This window comes from Stomoxys calcitrans, chromosome 5, assembly GCF_963082655.1.
Source record: "Stomoxys calcitrans chromosome 5, idStoCalc2.1, whole genome shotgun sequence".
Lineage (NCBI taxonomy): Eukaryota > Metazoa > Arthropoda > Insecta > Diptera > Muscidae > Stomoxys > Stomoxys calcitrans.
Genome location: NC_081556.1, coordinates 13,036,510 through 13,063,569, shown reverse-complemented (window position 1 = coordinate 13,063,569; position 27,060 = coordinate 13,036,510). Strand labels below are relative to the sequence as shown.

The 27,060-nt window shown below is 34.2% G+C and overlaps 1 protein-coding gene across 1 annotated transcript; it reads left to right on the top strand.

The window, feature by feature from the left end:
* Window positions 1-1,887: 1,887 nt before the first annotated feature.
* Window positions 1,888-26,034, top strand: LOC106088687 (uncharacterized). Its single transcript, XM_059369450.1, has 4 exons — window positions 1,888-2,459; window positions 9,651-11,055; window positions 11,169-11,335; window positions 23,709-26,034. Exons 1-4 carry the CDS (start codon window positions 2,298-2,300, stop codon window positions 23,820-23,822), a joined length of 1,848 nt encoding a protein of 615 aa, XP_059225433.1. The 5' UTR covers window positions 1,888-2,297; the 3' UTR covers window positions 23,823-26,034.
* The last annotated feature ends 1,026 nt before the right edge of the window (window positions 26,035-27,060 follow it).

Below are 27,060 nucleotides of genomic sequence, written 5' to 3'. Positions count from 1 at the left end.
ATGAGGGCGCACCTGATTGCTTAAGCGTGCTTGACACAATTATCAGGTAAAGTACCGTTAACAGCTGAGTAGAATTTTTATCGCGAAGTGCATTATCTGTCAACGAGATTTGGTTGTGTGTGCGTATTATAGTTAAGAACCACAACACACACAAACAACGAAAAATGGCGCGAACTAGTAACATACTCAATATCAGAGTTGCACTAAGCACTGATTTTTACAGATAGTGCACTCAATATTTTGTTGTTGGGGCATGCCACTACATGTAAATGAATATATCTTGAGCATGCATTAGTACTCCAGCTTTATTTTCGCTTTATGGAGACTTTACGTGGCACATCATGAAGTGTGGTCATTGTAATAGTATTGACCAGTCAAAGCTGAATTATCAAAATCATTCGATTTTCCGATGATTGGCATCTATCGGTTACCGTTTATACAGAAATGTGTTATAATTATTTGAAAAATGTTGTAAAACACGTTCGTTCCAAAATAAAGTTATAAAAAGAGAAGAAAAGTATGGAAATTTAAATGAAATTAATGAAAAGAAAATGTCGATTCACCGTTTTTGGCACAAGCTGTAATCAACACGTACACAAAATGAGTACAATATTGATGTGCCGTATAAACAGCCCATAAGATTTCGATTTATCGGTTTTGAGAGAACGCTTTGATACGCCATGTAAACCAAGGTATATTAATTTACTGGTAGGGGCAGTTGCCCAACAACAAAATATTGAATGCACTATCTATCAAAATCAGTGGTTAGTGCAACTATGTGTGTATGTTACTAGTTCGCGACATTTCTCATTGTTCGTGTATGTTGTCTTTTTTAACTATAATACACACACACACAACCACAACTCGTTGACAGATAGTGCATTTCTTTTTACTTTACACTTTTTACACATTTTACTTTACACTTTTTACACTTTTTAATTTTGTCATGATGTAAACTACACTTCATCAATCAATTTGGAAAATCTAATGGCCCTTTAAGACGGCACATCATGATCGCACTCATCGTGTGTACGTGTTAATTACAGCTTTTGCCAACAACGGTACCTCGATTTTTCTTTTCTTTGATATTATTTAATTTTTCGTACTTTACTTCTCATTTTATAACTTTATTTGGCATAGTACGTGTTTTTCAATATCTGTCAATTAATGATTATACATTTCTTTGTAAAGCCTAGCACTGATTTCATTCACAGTGAAAATGCCTATTAATGTATTGCAAAATCCGGCTTTTCTTTGTCCGAACACAAACAAAACTCAAACAAAAAACACAACAGTGTTGAAGCAGAGTTGATTCGGCGCATTTCGTAAGCATTTAATTACATTTGCAATAAAAGTGTCGCTACTATTTTGCTCATAAAACTCAGTACCACTTTTACGGAATGTGTTCGCATTATCTTCGTCACCATTTTTTTTTATAGTGTGTTTTGACAGTTGTTCGTGTAAAAAGTCGAACTCAGTATTATGGCCCTTTTAGGCGGCACATTATGATCGTACTCATCGTGTGCACGTGTTGATAACAGCTTTTGCCATAAACGGTACATCGATTTTTCTATAATTTGATTTTGCTTAATTTTTCATTCCTTACTTCTCATTTTATAACTTTATGTGGTATAGAACGTTCTTTTCAATAGCTGTCATTAAATGATTACGCTAATCAATAGACGCAATTCATCAAAAAAATCAAATTATTTTGATTTTTCAGCCATGACTGATGGTTATGTGTACATTCACCAAATCTATTACAATGATTATGAATCTGATGTGCCATGTAAACAGGCCATAACAATTATCGGGTCTCAAAAATCAACTTCTAAACAATTTTTCGTAAATCGATTTTCGATTTTTCGCACTATTTCAGATGGAACGAGTATGAAAGAGAATAGAAGATTAAATTAAAGAAAAAAATTAAAAAAAACTTAAAAACTTTTTACAAAAGAGAAAAGTTTAAGTTGAAATATCGAAAGCAGAAGAAAAACTATTGTGAAGATAAATACATCAATTTATGTACACATTTCAACGGTTACATAGAATCGGAAAAATAGAACTTAGAACGCAATTTTTTCATAAGACGAACTCTAAGTGTGTGTTCAAATAGAATAAAATAAAAAAATTATCTGGGAACAGAAGGAAAACTAGCAGCAACGCACAAGAATAAAATTCAAGAAAAGTACAATAATAAAGCTGTCATAATAAACTTAACAAAGAATTAATTTACATTAATTGCCTTGTTTGTATTTGTGAGCGAGAGTGATAGAGACAGAGAAGGAGAGATCAATATGTTGTCGTGCAAATGCCTAAATTTTATTGCTTCCACTGCCAATCAATCGCAGGGATCAACCCCTGCCTTATCTTTAACAGATGCTTTCCGGCAAGCATTTCTTCAGAAATATCCTCGAAATTTTGTATTCTATTCGCAATGTATGGATTTCTTCAAACAGGTATGTTTATTAAACTAAGTGATCGTAGACTACTAGTTTGACTATTTCTTATGTAAACAAGCGTATTTTCAAAAGTCCTCTAGACTTTTTTGTATTGAATATGTTGACACAGAAAGCGGGCTTACGTACCAGTGGTGGTCAAGAAGTACTTCTGGCTAAGGACTGCTTATACTACAACATCATTAGAAGACATTTTTTTTCATAATTTTCATTAAACGTTTTTCCAGGATATGCATAGGTATTTAGAGTGACAATCTCATTTAAATATTTTTGTATGGCGAGAATCGATTCCAAAAAAACATTGGTGATCCTTCTGGAATGAGTTGTTTTCAAGTCAACATAACCAAACAAATGTTATCAAAAAGATTAAAAAATAAAGCCAAAGATAATAAAATTTCGTCTACAACACTAAGACCAAAAAAAAGTCATTACTTAGTATCTGCTATACATGGTGGCTTATCTAGAGATTGCATAACTTTTCTCGGGCCAATTTAATTAGTTATAGAAGGTAAGGGAGGCTCATTCTGGGGCACCAATATTCTCCTATAGCACTTATGGATTTAGATTTTTTCTAAGGTTTCCTTCCGAATAACCCAACATTGCTTTATTTGCTTTTGCAAGTACCCTTGTTTCCGTTCCCTCCAAAATCACAGGTATTATCAGTGTTTTGTAGCCAAGTTTTGGTCGGCCGAAAGGTGGGTTTGCTCTTGAACTTCTCACTTATGATCTATAAGGTAACCCATACATAAAACTTTTTAAATTGTAAATCAAGCTCAGCTAAAAACATTTTTAACGACCAGCTCCGATTGAGTCATGTGCAAGAAGTTTTGACTATCTTTAACATTCTTTACCATAGTATGGGATTAAACAGATTTCTTGAGCATCTAAATAAAAAAAGTGTATGTGGACTTCTGTTATGACCTTCAATTATATACTGTTTTTCAGATTTTAATTTGATTTATTTGTTTGTTTTAACATACAACAAGATTAGAAAAATCATAAAGTTAGACTATGCGAAGTAACAATGGTTAAAATAATTATTCACACTTTCGCCTGAACATGAAAAGAACATTCGTCTAAAGAACCTGGGAAATTCAAACTCAGGTGAAGGAATTTCCAAGATGTTCCCTAATTTTTACTGATTCCTCAAGCGAATGTTTGTGGCAAGTGCACAAAATACCTGCGTTACCCTGAATCTTACTCAGCCTTTTTGAATTATTCGCTGCCATTATATTTTTAGTAAACAGCAGTTTAAAGAGATTGAAAATATTAAATTTAAATAGCTATACACCCTAGTGTTTGTTTATTCAATTATATAATCGCTAATACTTCTTTAAATGCAAGTAGTTTACTATGCGCTTTGCTTTGTAGGCGTCCATTATTAATTTGAAAACTTGCAATGTCCATATAACTAACTATCAGTATGAAACTACAACACCTCGCCATACTTATTTACCTTCAATTACTTTTAGTTTTTAATTGTTGTTTTTCTGTAAGTAAATTTCGATTACCTTTAGAATAGATGCCTACAAGTACTACTGTACCAAAAAATACAACATTTGCTATTCTATATCTTTTTTATGTTTATATGTACATATTATACATGCATATATGTACATACATGTTTAGGTCTACATTTTTTATTCCCATATTTTTAGTTAAGCGTCATAGTAGTCAGTGATTGCAGCCGTTTCTATCAACATTTGTCGAATGTGTACCACACCACTCTTGAGGTTATCAAACAAAAAGGCACACAAACATTCATTTTGATATTAATCAAATTTGTAACAGAACAATTGTTGCAAATATGTACTCAGTATTAGAGTTTTGTTTGTTTTGTGGTCAAAATATAGGACTTGGCCACTTCAGATTCCTACTGTAGTCCACGGGATAGCTATGATCATCATACGGACTGGTACTTTCAGCTTCGATCTGTGTGGTGTTCATCGTTATCACGAGAAGTTTCCAACCCATGGCAGCCGTTTGTACGTACCGAATTGATCCGTTGAAGTCCTTCATCGGCAAGGGCTGCCGCCTCAGTGTATAACACACTGCTACAACAACAAGAAGCTTAGCTGGAAGATTGGTTGCGGATAGTGTTATAGAGTTTATTCTCAGTGATAGGTCAGGCGACACTTACTCTTGCTTAAACACTGAACGCCTATGAAGCTCGATATAACAAGGCGAGTTATTGACATTTTTAAATAATCAATGGCCATCACGTTCCTGCGGTTATGGGTATGTCTAAAGCAGAACGAACTTGCTCACCCACGAAGACGACGACTATAGACCATAGTTAAAGGAGAATTAAGATAATCTAGGCGGGGAAAATAAAATTTTCTCCATGCACGAAATTTTAATAATAAAAAATTCATAAAATGTTCAAGCATGATTTGACGAATATCGACACCTTGGCAAGGGGGGTCATCATTATAAATCTTAATGTTTGGGAGGCTTCAAAGTTCGTACACTGGCAGGTCGTATTTATCTCGAAGAAATTGCGAAAGTACCTCTATAAAATGAATACAAAATTAACCAAGTTCGATACTTTGCTCTATTAGCTGCCTAATTCCCAACGATGGCAACCGTACATTTTTGCCAGAACTTCATGGGTTCAAACCTTGTCCTGGCTCAGCTAATTTTTTTTCTTAATCTCTACATTTTTGTAATTTTTTCACATTTTAAAACATACATAGGTATTTTTATTTCGAGCATGTTAGAAAGTCGTTCCGCCCTAATGTACAAACATAGATATGAACAAAAAGCTCTCACATGCGTAGAGTAAAAGAAACGTGCTATTTTAATTATTAATCTCATGTTTTTCGATTTCCACCATCTATAATTCTGTTTGCAGTTCTGCCAAATAGGAACAACAAATTTACATAACTACATATATATGTATGTGTATATACGTATGTGGGCATGTGTATATGTATATACAAATATATATGGGGTATCTTTAGCGACATATGAACGTCGTCTACCAACTCTTGTTTACGTTTTATTTTTTATTTTGCTTATTCTCAACGAATAATTTGTTTATTTTTGTATTTAATGATCGCTTTCTTTTTAAACTTTTCTGTTTTTCATACACACATACATACATTTATATGTAGATATATTTATATACATATTTACTTTTGAATTCAATTGTGTTTTTTAGTAGACTTAATTATTTACGTTTTTTACGGTTTAATTTAGGGTGTATTCGACAAAACATGTAGTGGCGTAATACAAATTTAAGTTCAGATTTTAAAGGCCGAGGGCGGCGAATAGAGCTGTCTCAAAGATACAATGTGTAGAGGCCTTAGTAAGGAGTAAAGGGGGAAACAAGGCAATATGGTAGTCATTCGAAGTGTAGAAAATTCTGGCGTAGTCAAAAATAAGTTGCTGCTTAAGTAAAAGGGCCCCAGATATAGTATGGCGCAAAATTCTGCAAACGACCAATTTGTTAATAGACGCCGGACAGTGGTCTCAACAATTTGTCTAACCACCTAGTCGAGAGTCATTAAGTTTAGCTACACTGTGGGAGTGGTCCATAGTAAATCTGTGCTAACTTACTATTAACTTTGTCCTATAGTAAGTCAGTACTACTGTCAAATTATACCCAAGCCCATGCTTTTTGCTAAAGACATTTTATGTGACCTTGTCATTCAGAAGTCAATAGTGATATTTTCAATACTAAGTCGTAAATATAATAACTTACTTACTAAAAGATGCATTACGGCAGGCTTGGGATCTGTTGATTTAAAAGGATGGGTCACCAGAGGGAAGAATGTTCCATTTACAGAATTTACAGAAAGCGCAAAATACCTGGGTGTTTCGCTGGACAGGAAACTGAACTTCAAATCCAACATTTTGGAAAGGGCAAGAAAGGTCACTCTTGCCCCATACACCTGCAAGAGAGCCATTGGAAAAAGTTGGGAATTTAGACCGCGTGTCATGCATTGGATCATGTGGTGGCCACGGACACTGTGTTATACTTGATACAATATCCGATGTTCCAGGCAGTGTGGATTATACCCTACCTGAGCCGCTTTTTGATAAAAATTTCTGTACCCCTATTCCTGATAGAACCGATTGGAACTACGCTATCCCTGGTAACAGAAGTAACATAGACTTCTATACGGATGGCTCCAAACTAAACGACCAGGTGGGCTTTGGGGTGTACTCTAAAGATCTAGAACTGGTCATATCGAAGAGGTTACCCGACCACTGCAGTGTGTATCAAGCAGAGATCCTTGCAATTAAGGTAGTGGTGGAATGGCTTAGATATAATGTCATTACGACGATTGGCAAACATATTTTCTCAGACAACAAAAACCGCCTTCGATTGTCGCAGATCTCTCAACAAGATGGCTAAACAGTTCAACATTCACCTGTTCTGGGTGCCGGGCCACAGAGATATCCCAAGGAATTCTAAAGCAGACGAGCTTGCGAGACTAGGATACTATATTACACACTCCAGGGACACTGGAATCTGTGGGTATGCCTCTAGCGAGCCCGAGTGTTCTCTAAGCTAAGTTTTCATGACCATGACCAGGTAACGAATGATAGATGGTTACAAAGAGGGGGGCTGTGAGCATTCCAAAACTATGTGGCCTCATCTAGACTTGAAAAGGTCTATTGCTTTGCTGTCATTGGCTAGAACAGACGTCTCAATCATTGTGTCCGTCATGACAGGTCACTTTCTAATCGGAAAACATGCTGACAGACTGAAGGTTGCCAGCAACGACTTTTTTAGAAGCTGTAGGGACATCGAGGAAGAAGAGACTATAGAACACCGTCTGTGTGTGTGTCCCGCACTAGCAGTTAGAAGAAGTTCCACTTTAGTTTCTCGTTTCTCTGAGAACCTGTCTGATTTAGCGGATGGGAACATTTGCAAGTTACTGGGTTTTTTAAAGCGATCTGAATGGCATTTGTCAAGTTCTTTGAATGTTTTTTTGAAATAGAAAAACACCACCTTCAAAATTTCAATCAAATCGAGTAATAATTGCACCCTCCAGAGGCTCAAAGAGTCAAGCTGGGGGATCGATTTATATGGCAGCTACATCAGGTTATGTACCAATTTACATCCTACTTGATACAGTTGTTGTAAGTCCATACCAAAACGACATATGCAAAATGTCAACCATATTGGATAAGAAATGCGCCCTCTAGAAGCCCAAGTAGTCTAATCGTGAGATCGGTTTATATGGCGGCTGTATAAGGATGTGGACTGATTTAGACCATACTTGACACAGTTGTTAAAAGTCAAAATAAAACACTTCATCCAAAATTTCGGTCATATAGAATAAGAATTGCGCCCTCTAAAGCTCAAAAGTCAAGACCCAATATAGTTATATCCGGTTATGAACCGATTTCAATCATTCTTAGCATAAATGTTGGAAGCCATACCAGAACACTTCATTCAAAGTTTCAGCCAAATCGGATTGGGAATTGTACCCTCTAGAGGCTCATGAAGACAAATCGGGAGATCGGTTTATATGGCGGCTATATCAGGTTATGGGGTGATTTCAACCATACTTGGCACATTTATTGGGAGTCATACCATAACACTTCATGCTTAATTTCAGCCAAATCGGACAAGAATTGCGTCCTCTAAAAGCTCAAGACAGCTATATCAAAACACGGACCGATATGGCCCATTTACAATCCCAAAATTTCAAGAGTCTAGCTCTACTCCTTCGAAAGTTAGCATGCTTTCGACAGACGGACGGACGGACATGGCTAAATCGACTTAAAATGTCATGGCAATCAAGAATATATTTACTTTATTGGGTCTTAGACGCATATTTTGAGGTGTTACAAACGGAATGGCGAAATTAGTATACCCACCATCCTATGGTGGAGGGTATTCGAATTGTCAACTTGAAACCGAGCGTCATTCGGTGTTGCCACACTCGTAGTAGTGTTTTTGGTCGTCAAAGTTAAAAATTGTTAAGGTTAGGTAAGGTTGAAAAGAGGGTGCAGATATTAATCCGCCCCATGCCGCTATGGACATACACCTAAGCCAGTAATCGGTTTGTTGTGCGCTCTTATAACTAACCTGTAACGTACGCTTGTTAAATTTGCAAAATTGTGTTTTTTTTTACACAACACAACCGGCGCCATGATCAATTTCAAAACAATTGAGAAAATTAAGAAAAAAATATGATTAAACATATTTTGTCAGCTGTCATATAAACAATAGGAGCGTTCGGGTACTTTTCCAGTAAAAAATAATGTTACTTTCTTTTGTAGCTACGTTCATATTAGTCAAATATTTGACCCAACTTTTTTTTTTATCATTTTGTCCCAAAATAAATCAAATTCGTATATTCTTGATTTGTATCCACATTAGACACATTATTTGACACGTTTTGTTTGTCCAAAACAGGGCGAATTTCGCCCTACATTCGATTGCTTCCTTGCAAGTAAACATAAATTTGACATAAAATCGAATGTTAGTATTGTGAATAGGTGTGAAAGATGTTGACAATTTGTCAACTTTGACAATAGGTCTGTTCGCGTACTACTCCAGTAATTACCATTTGTCAGTAAAAGTTTGCAGGAGAGAAAGAATGCATTTTAGTCTTTTTTATTTTTTATTTTATTTATTTGCTCAAAATTAGCCAAGCCCTAAGACCTTATTTGGCTAATGGACTAAATTTAGTTAACATATTATAAACACTTTTTTCTTAAGTATACATATTTAGGGATGAATGATTTATTTGAACTCAACAGCTGTCTCTAATAAAACAGCTGTTCAATGCTGAAATTTTCTGCTGGGGAAAAACCTCTAGTAGAAATTTGCAAGCTCTCAATTACCAAATCCTCAAAATTTAGCTATTTCCCGCTCTCTTCTTCTGGCAAAAAAAGCACGCGATTTACTTCCAGTAACAATCTGTGCAAATTTGCGGAAATGTTTGAGTACACGAACGCACCTAATGTCAACATAAATGTTGACGAAAGTGGCAACTAGGGGAAAGACTTCCTCAGGGTATTGGCAAAATTAGCTGGAGAGGTGTATACGCACCCAATATAACTGATACCATGAAGGCGGCTGCATCTGCCAGATCACAAGATCCGCCACTGTTTTACTTTTACACACTAATAGATACAAAACAATACATAGACTCTTTCTTTCAGAAAAAATAATTGATGATAAAAACAATAACAAAGTTTTAAATTTATTTACGATATTTTTAGGCTATCGGCCCAGTGTCTGATTTGGCTATAAATTCGATTAGTCAACGTGATTTAATTTATAGTCTAACCTTGGATATTTCCGAGCTTGGTCAAACATTACAAACTTGGCAACTTAGCATCTGTAGCAACTGCAATGTTGTCCTTTGCGCCAAGCGTGTTGGCGACTCTGCCAACACTCAGCAACAGGTTACCCCAATGTATCTGATAAATTGTGGCATACTAACCAATAATGAGGAATTGTCACAAAAAAGAGCTGACAAATCTTTCTCGGAAACTTTTGGTATTCTAATAATGGATCATCCTAAAGTGGAGGTTTCTTCGATTAACCAAACCCCGTCAAGTACTTTGCCCCTTGGCTCATTATCGGCATCTTTTGTGACCGGTGGCGGCATAACAACCCATTTGGATTCGAAACAGTTACGCCTCAGACAGTTGCAATCGTATTTGCAACAACGTCTGCAGAGGGAAATTGCTGAAACGGACGAACGCATACAGCGTTATACGGAACAACAATTTGCTTTATTGAAAAGTTTCCGGGAAAAATCTGAACAGGACTATCAATTGCTTGTATCCCTTATTCAATGTATACCGGAACAACAAGCCAATGAATGGTTAGACCGTCAACCTCCCAATTTGGATGTTAGTAATAATGGTGGCAGCTTACCTTATGGTGCTTCTCGTAGACGCAACACCATATCCAACCGAAGAGATTTAAATACCACAGCTCCGACAACTCCAACGACAAGCCAACCGCCGTCTAACCTTTATCCCGGGAATAAAGAGAGCAATAGCATGAAGTTGGCAACCTCTGAAGCAGGCCCTGCTTTATCGTTCACTAGTGCCATAGTTACAAACACTAATCGGTCGGCATTAGGGGAAGCCAGCACAAATATGGTTACAACTGTAGCATCTCCGCCATCATTGAATACGACCACGGCTAGTTCCGCCGCTGTTGGTAACGTCGTAAGCAGCTCAATTTCTAATCGTAAAATGTCAAACTTTGACACTCCGCCCGCCACACCTGAAGCTACTCCCATGAGTGTGGGTAATAGCCCCACATTCCGTCAGCAGCAGCAACAACCACAACAAACGATTTCGTTTGTTGGTCAGCAGTCCTTTCAACAACAATTCCCAACTCCCACAGTTGAAACAGCTGACGATTGCCTATTCGAATTGGAAGGTGTTGACGGAACCTTTACCGGCGGAGCTGGTAATGTCACATACGTAAATTCATCTGTGCATCTGCAAAACCCGCCTTCGCCGCTGCGTCAGCAACAAAATCAAAATGTGCCACATCAAATACTGCCAGTTTATAGTAGCTTTCAACAACGTGCATCGTTCCAAGTAGCTGATAGTAATCAAATGAGTGATTTGGATGAAAGTGATGGTGCTGAAGAGGCGGAAGGTAAAAAAAGAAATTATTTATGTGAAAACAACAGGAAAAAAATTTTTATTGGAAATTAAACTCCAATACATGTTGACATCTATTATGTAATTTTATATATTTTTCTTTTTCAGATGCGCTGGACTTAGATAGCTCAATGCCCATTGCTATGACAGCAACCCCGCAAAGGCGTGTTAATGCCTCGAATATGGTAAATTTCGCTAAAAGTTTACCTATAGAAATAGCAAATTCACCTCTTGCGAATGCTCGTAGTTATATAGCATTGGACTCTGATGAAGATGTAAGTATTTTCATTCATTAGCCATATACTTGAGAAGATATGTATGTTATTGAAACAATTGCCCGTACTTGTTTTTAATTTATTTCAAGTTTTAACATAAACAAATTTGCAATACTACATAAAATTGGACATTTTTTCTCCAATTTCAAACGCAAAGCTTTAGGGTGTCTTCTATAACTTAATATTTTCATAGACATTTTAGTCATCCCTTTTGCCTGTATTTCCTCCGAATAATTGAAGAAAATACTGAATTTTGGAGAAAACTTTTTGTTTAGTATTTTCTCCAAATTCTTAGTGGGCTACATACAGCCCATGGTAAAAAATTTCACAAAAAATCTAAAGTTTTTTTTCTAAGAAATTTTATATTCCAAACGATTGGACGCAGTGTATCGAATCGAGGGCTGCATGGTTCGGTTCGGAGTAAAATTTCAAAAAAAAAAAAAAAATCGGAGTAAAATTTCAAATAATTGAATTTGATACAGCGTTTTCGAAGCAATATTTTTGTTATATATTTTGTCCAATCTTTTAAAAAGCTATAAGGGAGATCTGCAAGAAAATGAGTTTTCGAAACGAGTCTACGTAAATAAAGCATTTTGGCATCAACATTTTTGTCAAATAATTTTTCAAATTTTTAATAAGCTATACCCCTGGTCAAAAATTGCACAAAAAATCGAAAGCGAGATTTTCAGAAAATGAGTATTTCAAACGATTTTTCGTAGCATTTCAAATTTCCCGAACTTCGAGAAATTAAACGAGATACAGCGTTTTCGGAGTAAAATTATTGTTTAATATTTTTTAAAATTTTTAATGGGCTATACCCGATTGTCGTATTACAAATATTCTTCGCAGTGTCCTGAATATACGCCTGTGTTTTGTTCTCCTTACCTCGAGAAATTGAACGAGATACAGCGTTTTCGGAGTAAAATTTTTGTTTAATATTTTTTAAAATTTTTAATGGGCTCTACCCCATAGTCGAAAATTTCACAAAAAATCGAAATTGAGATTTCTGAAAAAATGATTTGTCCAAACGGTTATACGCAGCATCCCAATCGATGGCTGTGTGTGGTTTTATGAACTTTGAGAAATTGAGTGAGATACCGCATTTTCGGAGTAAAATTTTTGTTTTATTATTTTTGCAAATGGTCGTATTCCAAACGATTCTTCGCAGAGTCCCGAATCAAAGGCTGTGTTTGATTCTCGGAAATTCGAAAAATTGAACGAGATACAGCAATGTCGGACTAAATTTTTTTTAAATATATTTTTAAGTTTTTAATGGGCCATTCTCCGTAGTTAAAAATTTCGCAAAAAATCGAAAGTGAGATTTCTAAGAAAATGAGTATTCCAAACAATTCTTCGCAAAATGTGTGGATTTCTGAACTTTGAGAAATTGAATGGTGGTTTCAAATTTCTCAATTTGAAAATTGAAGGAAATTACGACAATTTCAAACTCACATAGATGATGTTTTTCACAATTTTCTTGATATCATTTATGCGATTTTGAGCTTGTTTTTTGAGCAAACAACACATGAGTTACGCTAATCCTCGTTTTGTGCATAAACTTCAAAGCTGCATATTCAGTTCAAAAAAATTTTTCGCATCAAAAATTTAACATTTTGGTAAGTTTACCAAATCCCTGGCTCCACGAAAAATCCATTAAAAATTGAAATTTCACTTGTAAAACTTAAAATGGCTGTATCTCCTAAACTATGCGTCATAGAGGGAAAATGGCCATAATTCGTGACTCCATCAAAAATCCATTAAAAATCTAAATTTCACTTGGAAAACTTAAAATGGCTGTATCTCCTAAACTATGCGTTGTAGAGGGAAATAAAAAAATAAAATGTTAAATTTTTTAGAATTTAGTTTATTTAACGAGTTTTCAAAGCAAACTTTTAAGTATTGCTTCATCCGGCACCATTATTTAAAAAGATTTTCTTCACGAATCCAATGGTGTTTTCAGAATTTCGAAATTCGAAAACCTAAGGAAGTTACGACAATTTCAAACCCACATAGATGATTTATCCATTTTTTGGATATCATTTATGCGATTTTGAGCTTGTTTTTTGAGCAAACAACACAGGAGTCGCGCTAATCCTCGTTTTTTGCTTTGAACTTCAAAGCTGCATATTCAACTCAAAAAATTTTTTCGCATCAAAAATTGTAAATTTTGGCAAGGTTACCCCCTTTGCTAAAAAATTGCAAAAAAAATAAAATATTAAATTTTATAGAATTTAGTTTATTTAACGATTCGTCTTTGAATTTCGAACTGCGGAATGCTTTAACATTTTCGAAATTCGAAAAAATGATGGAGCTACGGCGTTTTCGACCTTAAAAATGGCCTTAAACATTTTAGGCCAAAAATAAATTGATTTTTGAGATTTTTTTCAAAGAAAACTTTGAAATATTGCTACACCCGGCACCATTACGGAAAGGGATTTTCTTCACGAATCCAATGGTGTTTTCAGAATTTCGAAGTTCGAAAACCTAAGGATGTTACGACAATTTCAAACCCACATAGATGATTTATCCATTTTTTGGATATCATTTATGCGATTTTGGGCTTGTTTTTTAAGCAAACAACACAGGAGTTGCGCTTATCCTCGTTTTTTGCCGTGAACTTCAAAGCTGCATATTCAACTCAAAAAATTTTTTCGCATCAAAAATTTTACATTTTGGCTAGGATACCAAATTCCTGACTCCACGAAAAATCCATTAATAATTGAAATTTCACTTGGGAAACTTAAAATGGCTGTATCTCCTAAACTATGCGTCATAGAGGGAAATGAAAAAATAAAATGTTTAATTTTATAGAATTTAGTTTATTAAACGATTCGTCTTTGAATTTCGAACTGCGGAATGCTTTAACACTTTCGAAATTCGAAAAAATTATGGAGCTACGGCGTTTTCGACCTTAAAAATGGCCTTAAACATTTTAGGCCAAAATAAATTGATTTTTGAGAGTTTTTTCAAAGAAAACTTTGAAATATTGCTTCACCCGGCACCATTACGGAAAGGGATTTTCTTCACGAATCCAATGGTGTTTTCTGAATTTCGAATTTCGAAAACCTAAGGAAGTTACGACAATTTCAAACCCACATAGATGATTTATCCATTTTTTGGATATCATTTATGCGATTTTGAGCTTGTTTTTTGAGCAAACAACACAGGAGTTTTTTTTTGGCAAGGTTACCCCCTTTGCTAAAAAATTGCAAAAAAAATAAAATGTTAAATTTTATAGAATTTAGTTTATTTAACGATTCGTCTTTGAATTTCGAACTGCGGAATGCTTTAACATATTCGAAATTCGAAAAAATGATGGAGCTATGGCGTTTTCGACCTTAAAAATGGCCTTAAACATTTTAGGCCAAAATAAATTGATTTTTGATAGTTTTTTCAAAGAAAACTTTGAAATATTGCTTCACCCGGCACCATTACGGAAAGGGATTTTCTTCACGAATCCAATGGTGTTTTCAGAATTTCGAAGTTCGAAAACCTAAGGAAGTTACGACAATTTCAAACTCATATAGATGATTTATCCATTTTTTGGATAACATTTATGCGATTTTGAGCTTGTTTTTTGAGCAAACAACACAGGAGTCGCGCTAATCCTCGTTTTTTGCCATGAACTTCAAAGCTGCATATTGAAAATTTTGGCAAGGTTACCCCCTTTGCTAAAAAATTGCAAAAAAAAATAAAATGTTAAATTTTATAGAATTTAGTTTATTTAACGATTCGTCTTTGACTTTCGAACTGCGGAATGCTTTAACATTTTCGAAATTCGAAAAAATGATGGAGCCACGGCGTTTTCGACCTTAAAAATGGCCTTTAACATTTTAGGCCAAAAATAAATTGATTTTTGAGATTTTTTTCAAAGAAAACTTTGAAATATTGCTACACCCGGCACCATTACGGAAAGGGATTTTCTTCACGAATCCAATGGTGTTTTCAGAATTTCGAAGTTCGAAAACCTAAGGATGTTACGACAATTTCAAACCCACATAGATGATTTATCCATTTTTTGGATATCATTTATGCGATTTTGGGCTTGTTTTTTAAGCAAACAACACAGGAGTTGCGCTTATCCTCGTTTTTTGCCGTGAACTTCAAAGCTGCATATTCAACTCAAAAAATTTTTTCGCATCAAAAATTTTACATTTTGGCTAGGATACCAAATTCCTGACTCCACGAAAAATCCATTAATAATTGAAATTTCACTTGGAAAACTTAAAATGGCTGTATCTCCTAAACTATGCGTCATAGAGGGAAATGAAAAAATAAAATGTTTAATTTTATGGAATTTAGTTTATTAAACGATTCGTCTTTGAATTTCGAACTGCGGAATGCTTTAACATTTTCGAAATTCGAAAAAATTATGGAGCTACGTCGTTTTCGACCTTAAAAATGGCCTTAACCATTTTAGGCCAAAAATAAATTGATTTTTGAGAGTTTTTTCAAAGAAAACTTTGAAATATTGCTTCACCTGGCACCATTACGGAAAGGGATTTTCTTCACGAATCCAATGGTGTTTTCAGAATTTCGAAGTTCGAAAACCTAAGGAAGTTACGACAATTTCAAACCCACATAGATGATTTATCCATTTTTTGGATATCATTTATGCGATTTTGGGCTTGTTTTTTGAGCAAACAACACAGGAGTTGCGCTAATCCTCGTTTTTCGCCATGAACTTCAAAGCTGCATATTCAACTCAAAAAATTTTTTCGCATCCCAAATTGAAAATTTTTGCGATTTTGAGCTTGTTTTTTGAGCAAACAACACAGGAGTCGCGCTAATCCTCGTTTTTTGCCATGAACTTTAAAGCTGCATATTTAACTCAAAAAATTTTTTCGCATCCAAAATTGAAAATTTTGGCAAGGTTACCCCCTTTGCTAAAAAATTGCAAAAAAAATAAAATGTTAAATTTTGTAGAATTTAGTTTATTTAACGATTCGTCTTTGAATTTCGAACTGCGGAATGCTTTAACATTTTCGAAATTCGAAAAAATGATGGAGCTACGGCGTTTTCGACCTTAAAAATGGTCTTAAACATTTTAGGCCAAAAATAAATTGATTTTTGAGAGTTTTTTCAAAGAAAACTTTGAAATGTTGCTTCACCCGGCACCATTACGGAAAGGGATTTTCTTCACGAATCCAATGGTGTTTTCAGAATTTTGAAGTTCGAAAACCTAAGGAAGTTACGACAATTTCAAACTCACATAGATGATTTATCCATTTTTGGGATAACATTTATGCGATTTTGAGCTTGTTTTTTGAGCAAACAACACAGGAGTCGCGCTAATCCTCGTTTTTTGCTTTGAACTTCAAAGCTGCATATTCAACTCAAAAAATTTTTTCGCATCCAAAAATTGAAAATTTTGGCAAAGTTACCCCCTTTGCTAAAAAATTGCAAAAAAAATAAAATGTTAAATTTTATAGAATTTAGTTTATTTAACGATTCGTCTTTGAATTTCGAACTGCGGAATGCTTTAACATTTTCGAAATTCGAAAAAATGATGGAGCTACGGCGTTTTCGACCTTAAAAATGGCCTTAAACATTTTAGACCAAAAATAAATTGATTTTTGAGAGTTTTTTCAAAGAAAACTTTGAAATATTTATTTATTTAACGATTCGTCTTTGAATTTCGAACTGCGGAATGCTTTAACATTTTTGAAATTCGAAAAAATGATGGAGCTATGGCGTTTTCGACCTTAAAAATGGCCTTAAACATTTTAGGCCAAAAATAAATTGATTTTTGAGAGTTTTTTCAAAGAAAACTTTGAAATGTTGCTTCACCCGGCACCATTACGGAAAGGGATTTTCTTCACGAATCCAATTTCGAAGTTCGAAAACCTAAGGAAGTTACGACAATTTCAAACTCACATAGATGATTTATCCATTTTTTGGATAACATTTATGTGATTTTGAGCTTGTTTTTTGAGCAAACAACACAGGAGTCGCGCTAATCCTCGTTTTTTGCTTTGAACTTCAAAGCTGCATATTCAACTCAAAAAATTTTTTCGCATCCAAAAATTGAAAATTTTGGCAAGGTTACCCCCTTTGCTAAAAAATTGCAAAAAAAATAAAATGTTAAATTTTATAGAATTTAGTTTATTTAACGATTCGTCTTTGAATTTCGAACTGCGGAATGCTTTAACATTTTTGAAATTCGAAAAAATGATGGAGCTATGGCGTTTTCGACCTTAAAAATGGCCTTAAACATTTTAGGCCAAAAATAAATTGATTTTTGAGAGTTTTTTCAAAGAAAACTTTGAAATGTTGCTTCACCCGGCACCATTACGGAAAGGGATTTTCTTCACGAATCCAATGGTGTTTTCAGAATTTCGAAGTTCGAAAACCTAAGGAAGTTACGAGAATTTTAAACTCACATAGTTGATTTATCCATTTTTTGGATAACATTTATGCGATTTTGAGCTTGTTTTTTGAGCAAACAACACAGGAGTTGCGCTAATCCTCGTTTTTTGCCATGAACTTCAAAGCTGCATATTCAACTCAAAAAATTTTTTCGCATCCAAAATTGAAAATTTTGGCAAGGTTACCCCCTTTGCTAAAAAATTGCAAAAAAAATAAAATGTTAAATTTTATAGAATTTAGTTTATTTAACGATTCGTCTTTGAATTTCGAACTGCGGAATGCTTTAACATTTTCGAAATTCGAAAAAATGATGGAGCTATGGCATTTTCGACCTTAAAAATGGCCTTAAACATTTTAGGCCAAAAATAAATTGATTTTTGAGAGTTTTTTCAAAGAAAACTTTGAAATGTTGCTTCACCCGGCACCATTACGGAAAGGGATTTTCTTCACGAATCCAATGATGTTTTCAGAATTTCGAAGTTCGAAAACCTAAGGATGTTACGACAATTTCAAATCCACATAGATGATTTATCCATTTTTTGGATATCATTTATGCGATTTTGGGCTTGTTTTTTAAGCAAACAACACATGAGTCGCGCTAATCCTCGTTTTTTGCTTTGAACTTCAAAGCTGCATATTCAACTCAAAAAATTTTTTCGCATCCAAAAATTGAAAATTTTGGCAAGGTTACCCCCTTTGCTAAAAAATTGCAAAAAAAATAAAATGTTAAATTTTATAGAATTTAGTTTATTAAACGATTCGTCTTTGAATTTCGAACTGCGGAATGCTTTAACATTTTCGAAATTCGAAAAAATGATGGAGCTACGGCGTTTTCGACCTTAAAAATGGCCTTAAACATTTTAGACCAAAAATAAATTGATTTTTGAGAGTTTTTTCAAAGAAAACTTTGAAATATTGCTTCACCCGGCACCATTACGGAAAGGGATTTTCTTCACGAATCCAATGGTGTTTTCAGAATTTCGAAGTTCGAAAACCTAAGGAAGTTACGAGAATTTTAAACTCACATAGTTGATTTATCCATTTTTTGGATAACATTTATGCGATTTTGAGCTTGTTTTTTGAGCAAACAACACAGGAGTTGCGCTAATCCTCGTTTTTTGCCATGAACTTCAAAGCTGCATATTCAACTCAAAAAATTTTTTCGCATCCAAAATTGAAAATTTTGGCAAGGTTACCCCCTTTGCTAAAAAATTGCAAAAAAAAATAAAATGTTAAATTTTATAGAATTTAGTTTATTTAACGATTCGTCTTTGAATTTCGAACTGCGGAATGCTTTAACATTTTCGAAATTCGAAAAAATGATGGAGCTATGGCGTTTTCGACCTTAAAAATGGCCTTAAACATTTTAGGCCAAAAATAAATTGATTTTTGATAGTTTTTTCAAAGAAAACTTTGAAATATTGCTTCACCCGGCACCATAAGGGAAAGGGATTTTCTTCACGAATCCAATGATGTTTTCAGAATTTCGAAGTTCGAAAACCTAAGGATGTTACGACAATTTCAAATCCACATAGATGATTTATCCATTTTTTGGATATCATTTATGCGATTTTGGGCTTGTTTTTTAAGCAAACAACACATGAGTCGCGCTAATCCTCGTTTTTTGCTTTGAACTTCAAAGCTGCATATTCAACTCAAAAAATTTTTTCGCATCCAAAAATTGAAAATTTTGGCAAGGTTACCCCCTTTGCTAAAAAATTGCAAAAAAATAAAATGTTAAATTTTATAGAATTTAGTTTATTAAACGATTCGTCTTTGAATTTCGAACTGCGGAATGCTTTAACATTTTCGAAATTCGAAAAAATGATGGAGCTATGGCGTTTTCGACCTTAAAAATGGCCTTAAACATTTTAGGCCAAAAATAAATTGATTTTTGAGAGTTTTTTCAAAGAAAACTTTGAAATGTTGCTTCACCCGGCACCATTACGGAAAGGGATTTTCTTCACGAATCCAATGGTGTTTTCAGAATTTCGAAGTTCGAAAACCTAAGGAAGTTACGACAATTTCAAACTCACATAGATGATTTATCCATTTTTTGAATAACATTTATGCGATTTTGAGCTTGTTTTTTGAGCAAACAACACAGGAGTCGCGCTAATCCTCGTTTTTTGCTTTGAACTTCAAAGCTGCATATTCAACTCAAAAAATTTTTTCGCATCCAAAAATTGAAAATTTTGGCAAGGTTACCCCCTTTGCTAAAAAATTGCAAAAAAATAAAATGTTAAATTTTATAGAATTTAGTTTATTAAACGATTCGTCTTTGAATTTCGAACTGCCGAATGCTTTAACATTTTCGAAATTCGAAAAAATGATGGAGCTATGGCGTTTTCGACCTTAAAAATGGCCTTAAACATTTTAGGCCAAAAATAAATTGATTTTTGAGAGTTTTTTCAAAGAAAACTTTGAAATGTTGCTTCACCCGGCACCATTACGGAAAGGGATTTTCTTCACGAATCCAAAGGTGTTTTCAGAATTTCGAAGTTCGAAAACCTAAGGAAGTTACGACAATTTCAAATCCACATAGATGATTTATCCATTTTTTGGATAACATTTATGCGATTTTGAGCTTGTTTTTTGAGCAAACAACACAGGAGTTTTTTTTTGGCAAGGTTACCCCCTTTGCTAAGAAATTGCAAAAAAAATAAAATGTTAAATTTTATAGAATTTAGTTTATTTAACGATTCGTCTTTGAATTTCGAACTGCGGAATGCTTTAACATTTTCGAAATTCGAAAAAATGATGGAGCTATGGCGTTTTCGACCTTAAAAATGGCCTTAAACATTTTAGGCCAAAATAAATTGATTTTTGATAGTTTTTTCAAAGAAAACTTTGAAATATTGCTTCACCCGGCACCATAAGGGAAAGGGATTTTCTTCACGAATCCAATGGTGTTTTCAGAATTTCGAAGTTCGAAAACCTAAGGAAGTTACGACAATTTCAAACACACATAGATGATTTATCCATTTTTTGGATAACATTTATGCGATTTTGAGCTTGTTTTTTGAGCAAACAACACAGGAGTCGCGCTAATCCTCGTTTTTTGCCATGAACTTCAAAGCTGCATATTCAACTCAAAAAATTTTTTCGCATCAAAAATTGAAAATTTTGGCAAGGTTACCCCCTTTGCTAAAAAATTGCAAAAAAAATAAAATATTAAATTTTATAGAATTTAGTTTATTTAACGATTCGTCTTTGAATTTCGAACTGCGGAATGCTTTAACATTTTCGAAATTCGAAAAAATGATGGAGCTACGGCGTTTTCGACCTTAAAAATGGCCTTAAACATTTTGGGCCAAAAATAAATTGATTTTTGATAGTTTTTTCAAAGAAAACTTTGAAATATTGCTTCACCCGGCACCATAAGGGAAAGGGATTTTCTTCACGAATCCAATGGTGTTTTCAGAATTTCGAAGTTCGAAAACCTAAGGATGTTACGATAATTTCAAACCCACATAGATGATTTATCCATTTTTTGGATATCATTTATGCGATTTTGGGCTTGTTTTTTAAGCAAACAACACAGGAGTTGCGCTTATCCTCGTTTTTTGCCGTGAACTTCAAAGCTGCATATTCAACTGAAAAAATTTTTTCGCATCAAAAATTTTACATTTTGGCAAGGATACCAAATTCCTGACTCCACGAAAAATCCATTAATAATTGAAATTTCACTTGGAAAACTTTAAATGGCTGTATCTCCTAAACTATGCGTCATAGAGGGAAATGAAAAAATAAAATGTTTAATTTTATAGAATTTAGTTTATTAAACGATTCGTCTTTGAATTTCGAACTGCGGAATGCTTTAACACTTTCGAAATTCGAAAAAATTATGGAGCTACGGCGTTTTCGACCTTAAAAATGGCCTTAAACATTTTAGGCCAAAATAAATTGATTTTTGAGAGTTTTTTCAAAGAAAACTTTGAAATATTGCTTCACCCGGCACCATTACGGAAAGGGATTTTCTTCACGAATCCAATGGTGTTTTCTGAATTTCGAATTTCGAAAACCTAAGGAAGTTACGACAATTTCAAACCCACATAGATGATTTATCCATTTTTTGGATATCATTTATGCGATTTTGAGCTTGTTTTTTGAGCAAACAACACAGGAGTTTTTTTTTGGCAAGGTTACCCCCTTTGCTAAAAAATTGCAAAAAAAATAAAATGTTAAATTTTATAGAATTTAGTTTATTTAACGATTCGTCTTTGAATTTCGAACTGCGGAATGCTTTAACATATTCGAAATTCGAAAAAATGATGGAGCTATGGCGTTTTCGACCTTAAAAATGGCCTTAAACATTTTAGGCCAAAATAAATTGATTTTTGATAGTTTTTTCAAAGAAAACTTTGAAATATTGCTTCACCCGGCACCATTACGGAAAGGGATTTTCTTCACGAATCCAATGGTGTTTTCAGAATTTCGAAGTTCGAAAACCTAAGGAAGTTACGACAATTTCAAACTCATATAGATGATTTATCCATTTTTTGGATAACATTTATGCGATTTTGAGCTTGTTTTTTGAGCAAACAACACAGGAGTCGCGCTAATCCTCGTTTTTTGCCATGAACTTCAAAGCTGCATATTGAAAATTTTGGCAAGGTTACCCCCTTTGCTAAAAAATTGCAAAAAAAATAAAATGTTAAATTTTATAGAATTTAGTTTATTTAACGATTCGTCTTTGACTTTCGAACTGCGGAATGCTTTAACATTTTCGAAATTCGAAAAAATGATGGAGCCACGGCGTTTTCGACCTTAAAAATGGCCTTTAACATTTTAGGCCAAAAATAAATTGATTTTTGAGATTTTTTTCAAAGAAAACTTTGAAATATTGCTTCATCCGGCACCATTACGGAAAGGGATTTTCTTCACGAATCCAATGGTGTTTTCAGAATTTCGAAGTTCGAAAACCTAAGGAAGTTACGACAATTTCAAACTCACATAGATGTTTTATCTATTTTTTGGATATCATTTATGCGATTTTGAGCTTGTTTTTTGAGTAAACAACACAAGAGTTGCGCAAATCTTCGTTTTTTGCCATAAACTTTAAAGCTGCATATTCAATTTAAAAATTTTTCGCATCAAATTCCTCTTTTCTGTATTTTCGGAGTAAAATTTTTGTTAATATTTTTTCATAGTTTGGAAAATGAGTAATCCAAACGATTCTAAGTAGCGTCGCGAATCGTATTTGTATTTTATTGTATTTTGTATTTTAATAAGCGACATTTCCCAACGATTACTTTTATTCGGAATCGCATTAAACAGAATATCTCCTACCATTGAATTGAAACTTCATTCAGCAAGAATTGCGGCTATCGAAAGAGATAGATTTTCAGTGGAATTATTCCAAAAATGAGCTTATTAAAAAAAAAACAAGTTTACATATGGAGATGGCTACCATTTCGGATGATTCTTCATGGAGAGTTCGATAAAAGAGGAGTCCACTTAGAATTAAAATTCCTATCACCAAGTTTCCATGTTAAACTGACAACTTGAGCCCTTAATATTGCCAACAGTCAAGTCTGTTGATTTGTTCTTTTATGTGTTCCCTATAGACCCAAAAATAGTTAAAATTTTCACCGATGGTATCGAATATACTGTAGTGAAATTGGGGCACTTCATATCTTCAATATCTGAAAAGGGAAGGACGCTCCCTCTAACAAAATTTTCTAAATTTGGGGTGGGTTATCTTGAGTCAAAATGGGTAGATTGACCGAAAAGAACAATATGGTACTAAGAAGAAAGGTATTCGGGACTAAGCATCTGGGGACCGGGCCCGCCCGCAAAGAATTTTTGTTTTTTGGGAGTAGAGACAAATTTGAAACGCTTTTGGCTTTAGAACAAATAAAAAGCAATTAAAACATGCAGAGTGGGTGTCATAGAGAGAAACTATCCTAATATATGTTAAAAATCTATGTTTAAATGTTTTTTATGTCTGGTCTTTATAGCAATTTTAATCCATTGTTAATATATCTTTCATCTTATTTAGGAACTGGACAATAATGTTGATATTGCGGCCAGCATAAAAGCTTTAGCTAAAAGCGTTCATGGTGAAGCTGTGTTTGGCGACCTTCCAAGGCCACGTTTGCGTTCACAAATTTAAGCGCTATTGGTTTACAAAATCAAAGGAGATCTTTACTTTTTCAAATGTAGGTTAAGTTTTTTTTTTCTTTTACATTGACGAAGTTTTCTTTCTACAACAAATTATTAATTTTAAGCCACATTTTTTCTATTTTAATCTAAAATATTTGCCTTAAGCCTAGTTATGTATGTGTAAGAAGTATTTGTTAGCCTTTTTTCAAAAGCCCTTGATGCTTTATATATTTTTGGAAGTTTTCCCTAATTTTTTTCCAAGTTTGTTCGTAATGTTTTTTCTAGTTTTCAGTACTACTTTCGAAAAGTTTTTTGTCTTTTCAAGAATATAAAATTATCGTACAAAATTACTTAAATATCCACCCACTCCTCTATATTTTTCTCTTTCTCGCTCTTAAACGAAATTATTGAAAAAGTTATTAGAAAAAATATAACTACAATTATTAGAAATTTTCATTCAACTATGACGTAATGTAAACCTGTAAACTTCAGGAAAGCCACATGAGTTTGTTTCTGGCCAGTTTATTCGACTGGAAAACATTAGTTAAGGCTTCAAATATGTTTTTCTTTTGCTTGTAACAAAATATACCCAATAGAAGATGCAGGTAAGCGTTTTTTCAACCATCTCTAATCTTCAATTTGCATTTACAACTTTTCTCAAAAATGTAGGTTTATTTAACTAAAAATCAATTCATAATATTTTGCACGTCATGGGAAAGAGACTTATTTCTCTGTAAAGGCCTGGTTATGCTCTCGTAAACATGCCGTAAATGTAGGAAAACGTGTCAGCTGTTTTGTTTTGGCGTATGAATACATATGCAAATGATTACCGAACGTCTGTTGTCCGTAACCGGAAAGTAGAATTCAGTAAAAACTAAATTTTACGTTCCATTTTCGTCTCAGCTGACAATATTTGAAGCTTGAACAAATTTTAAAAACAAAAATTTTATTTGGAAAACTTCTTTTCTCCTATTTTATGATTTCTCTGCGGAATTTAACACAATATATTGTTAATAGTTTAGGTTGAATGGGTAGCCCAGCATGAAAAGGTGAGTTCACTCGGTGGCCAGTCTGACCTGCAGTGAAAAGCAAATGAAAAGTATGTGATAAAAAGAAATTACAAGAAGAGAGTAGGGGTAAGCGCAAATCCATGTCGTACAACTGGAGTCTATTCAGGGATTCCACAAATACCGCCAAGAACTTTCACCTCACTGTCCTAGAACCGACGGCTTTGAGGGCCGCCATACATGTATACTGATTTTCCCAGAATATCCTTTGCGGCTATCGTTATGGCACAGCCGCAAAGGCACTCGTCCGACAGTCTCACCGACGTCCCGATATTTTGTGTATCGAAGTATGGCCCCAATCTAGACCCTGTCTCCATCTTGGAGCTATCTATAAAGACCGAAGTATCATTCTCTTCAATCCCAGGATTTGCATCCCATTCCGCGAATCCCGAAAACACCCCAGCCTTGAGGCGTTACCCTTACCGGCCGCCTTCTGACTACGTTATCTCCGAAGTTCGCGTTAATAGGCCTGTCACGTAGCATACAGTCACGACCCCCGTGCGGTTCAGGGCGGGAACTGTCGACCCATCTCCTCCTCGCTATTGAGATTACGTTTAAATTTCGTAATATTTTTATGATATGTTTGAGAAAGTTTTTAAGCTTTTGTTCTATTAAAATTAGTTTTTGTTAAAAAGTTTGATAAATTCAAATTGAAGATGAAGGTCAATTGAAAAACCTACTAAACTGTGTTGTGTTTCTGGGTATTGACACGTCTGTTAAAATCGGGTGTTTTGTTAGCGAAATATATATACGCATACATACATATAAATAGTTATATTTAACATACTTTCATGTGTAATACATAAATGTGCAAATAAAGGGAATGCAATGATGTAGGAGGCATACATTCAATACATTACATAAAACAATTTTTTACAATCTTAGTTGTTTATCTTCTCTTAACCGATTAATGTATTCTGTAAACCTTAGCTCCATATTAGATCTTCCATTGTGTTTACCAACAACCAAATTTTACTTGGTAGTTAAATGAAAATGCAACTAAAAATACCCAATGTCTCTGCATTCACATTAAATAATTCGATAATTATATTGTTACGTATATGATGTGAGCATATGTCATTGCATTTCGGATTTCTACTTTAAACAAATGGAACCTACAGCATGAGGTATACAAATATAATATTTACATTTTATAAATAATATACATATATATATATATATGTTTTTTAAAATACATATTTGTCTAAAATATTTGGTGGTTTCATTGAAAAATTGAGAACGATGTCTAAGGTAAGAACGTGATTTGTCAAAAAGTTATCGAATTCGGGCAAAAAAAAAATTAATCGATCCGCCGATCCCATCTCAAAGGTAAACAAAGCAAATGGTGTGTGTTAAAAACCGTTTGCCAAATCTCGAAATGAGGGGATTGCTAAACCAATCCGCACTCCTAGTCCTTCTCACCCTTTTTTTTATAGGAAATGCATTATGGATAGACGCAAGACAGCTACTAAAGCGACTACATTGAAAATCAACGTCACTAGTGGAATACAAAGCGGAAAAATCAGTAGACGAAACAATTTCCTGCAAATTATCACGACTCAAAGCATTATAATCAACATATTCAAAGAACTGCAAAACATTAAGAACTGAAACATTAAGGGACACGAAAATAAACGCATGATCCGATATACTGGCACAAACAACCTGGTTAGTAACACAGACACAACTACGATCACTAACAAGAACAAAATCGAGTAAAGAAGTAGAATTATGTACAGCACTAAAGTTGTAACAAGAGAGTTGTGGACAATTGGCACATTAAGCAGCCTACGACTTTCGCGCACACTATAAGAAGACGACAAATCAAAAAGATTATTATTGAAATCTCCCAAAATTATGACGTCAGAGTATCTAACCAATACATCAGCAACTTCACTTTCAAATGCCCGAAAATTTCCCCGCAGAAGATATACCATACACCAACAAGAACATTTCTATTGTAGAACCAAGGAAAAGTTCTACAAACAAACATTCAACAATCCCACATTGACTACCACTAAAAACAACTTTGTACTTAATAGACTTAGAGACAAACAAAGCAACACCCCACCTCTCACACACGGATGACCATTTCATTTTAGCCAAGTTTCGAAAACACCTACTACACTTAACAAACTGTCAACAGCAGCATTTCTAATTTCGTTAATTTTAGATGACCTG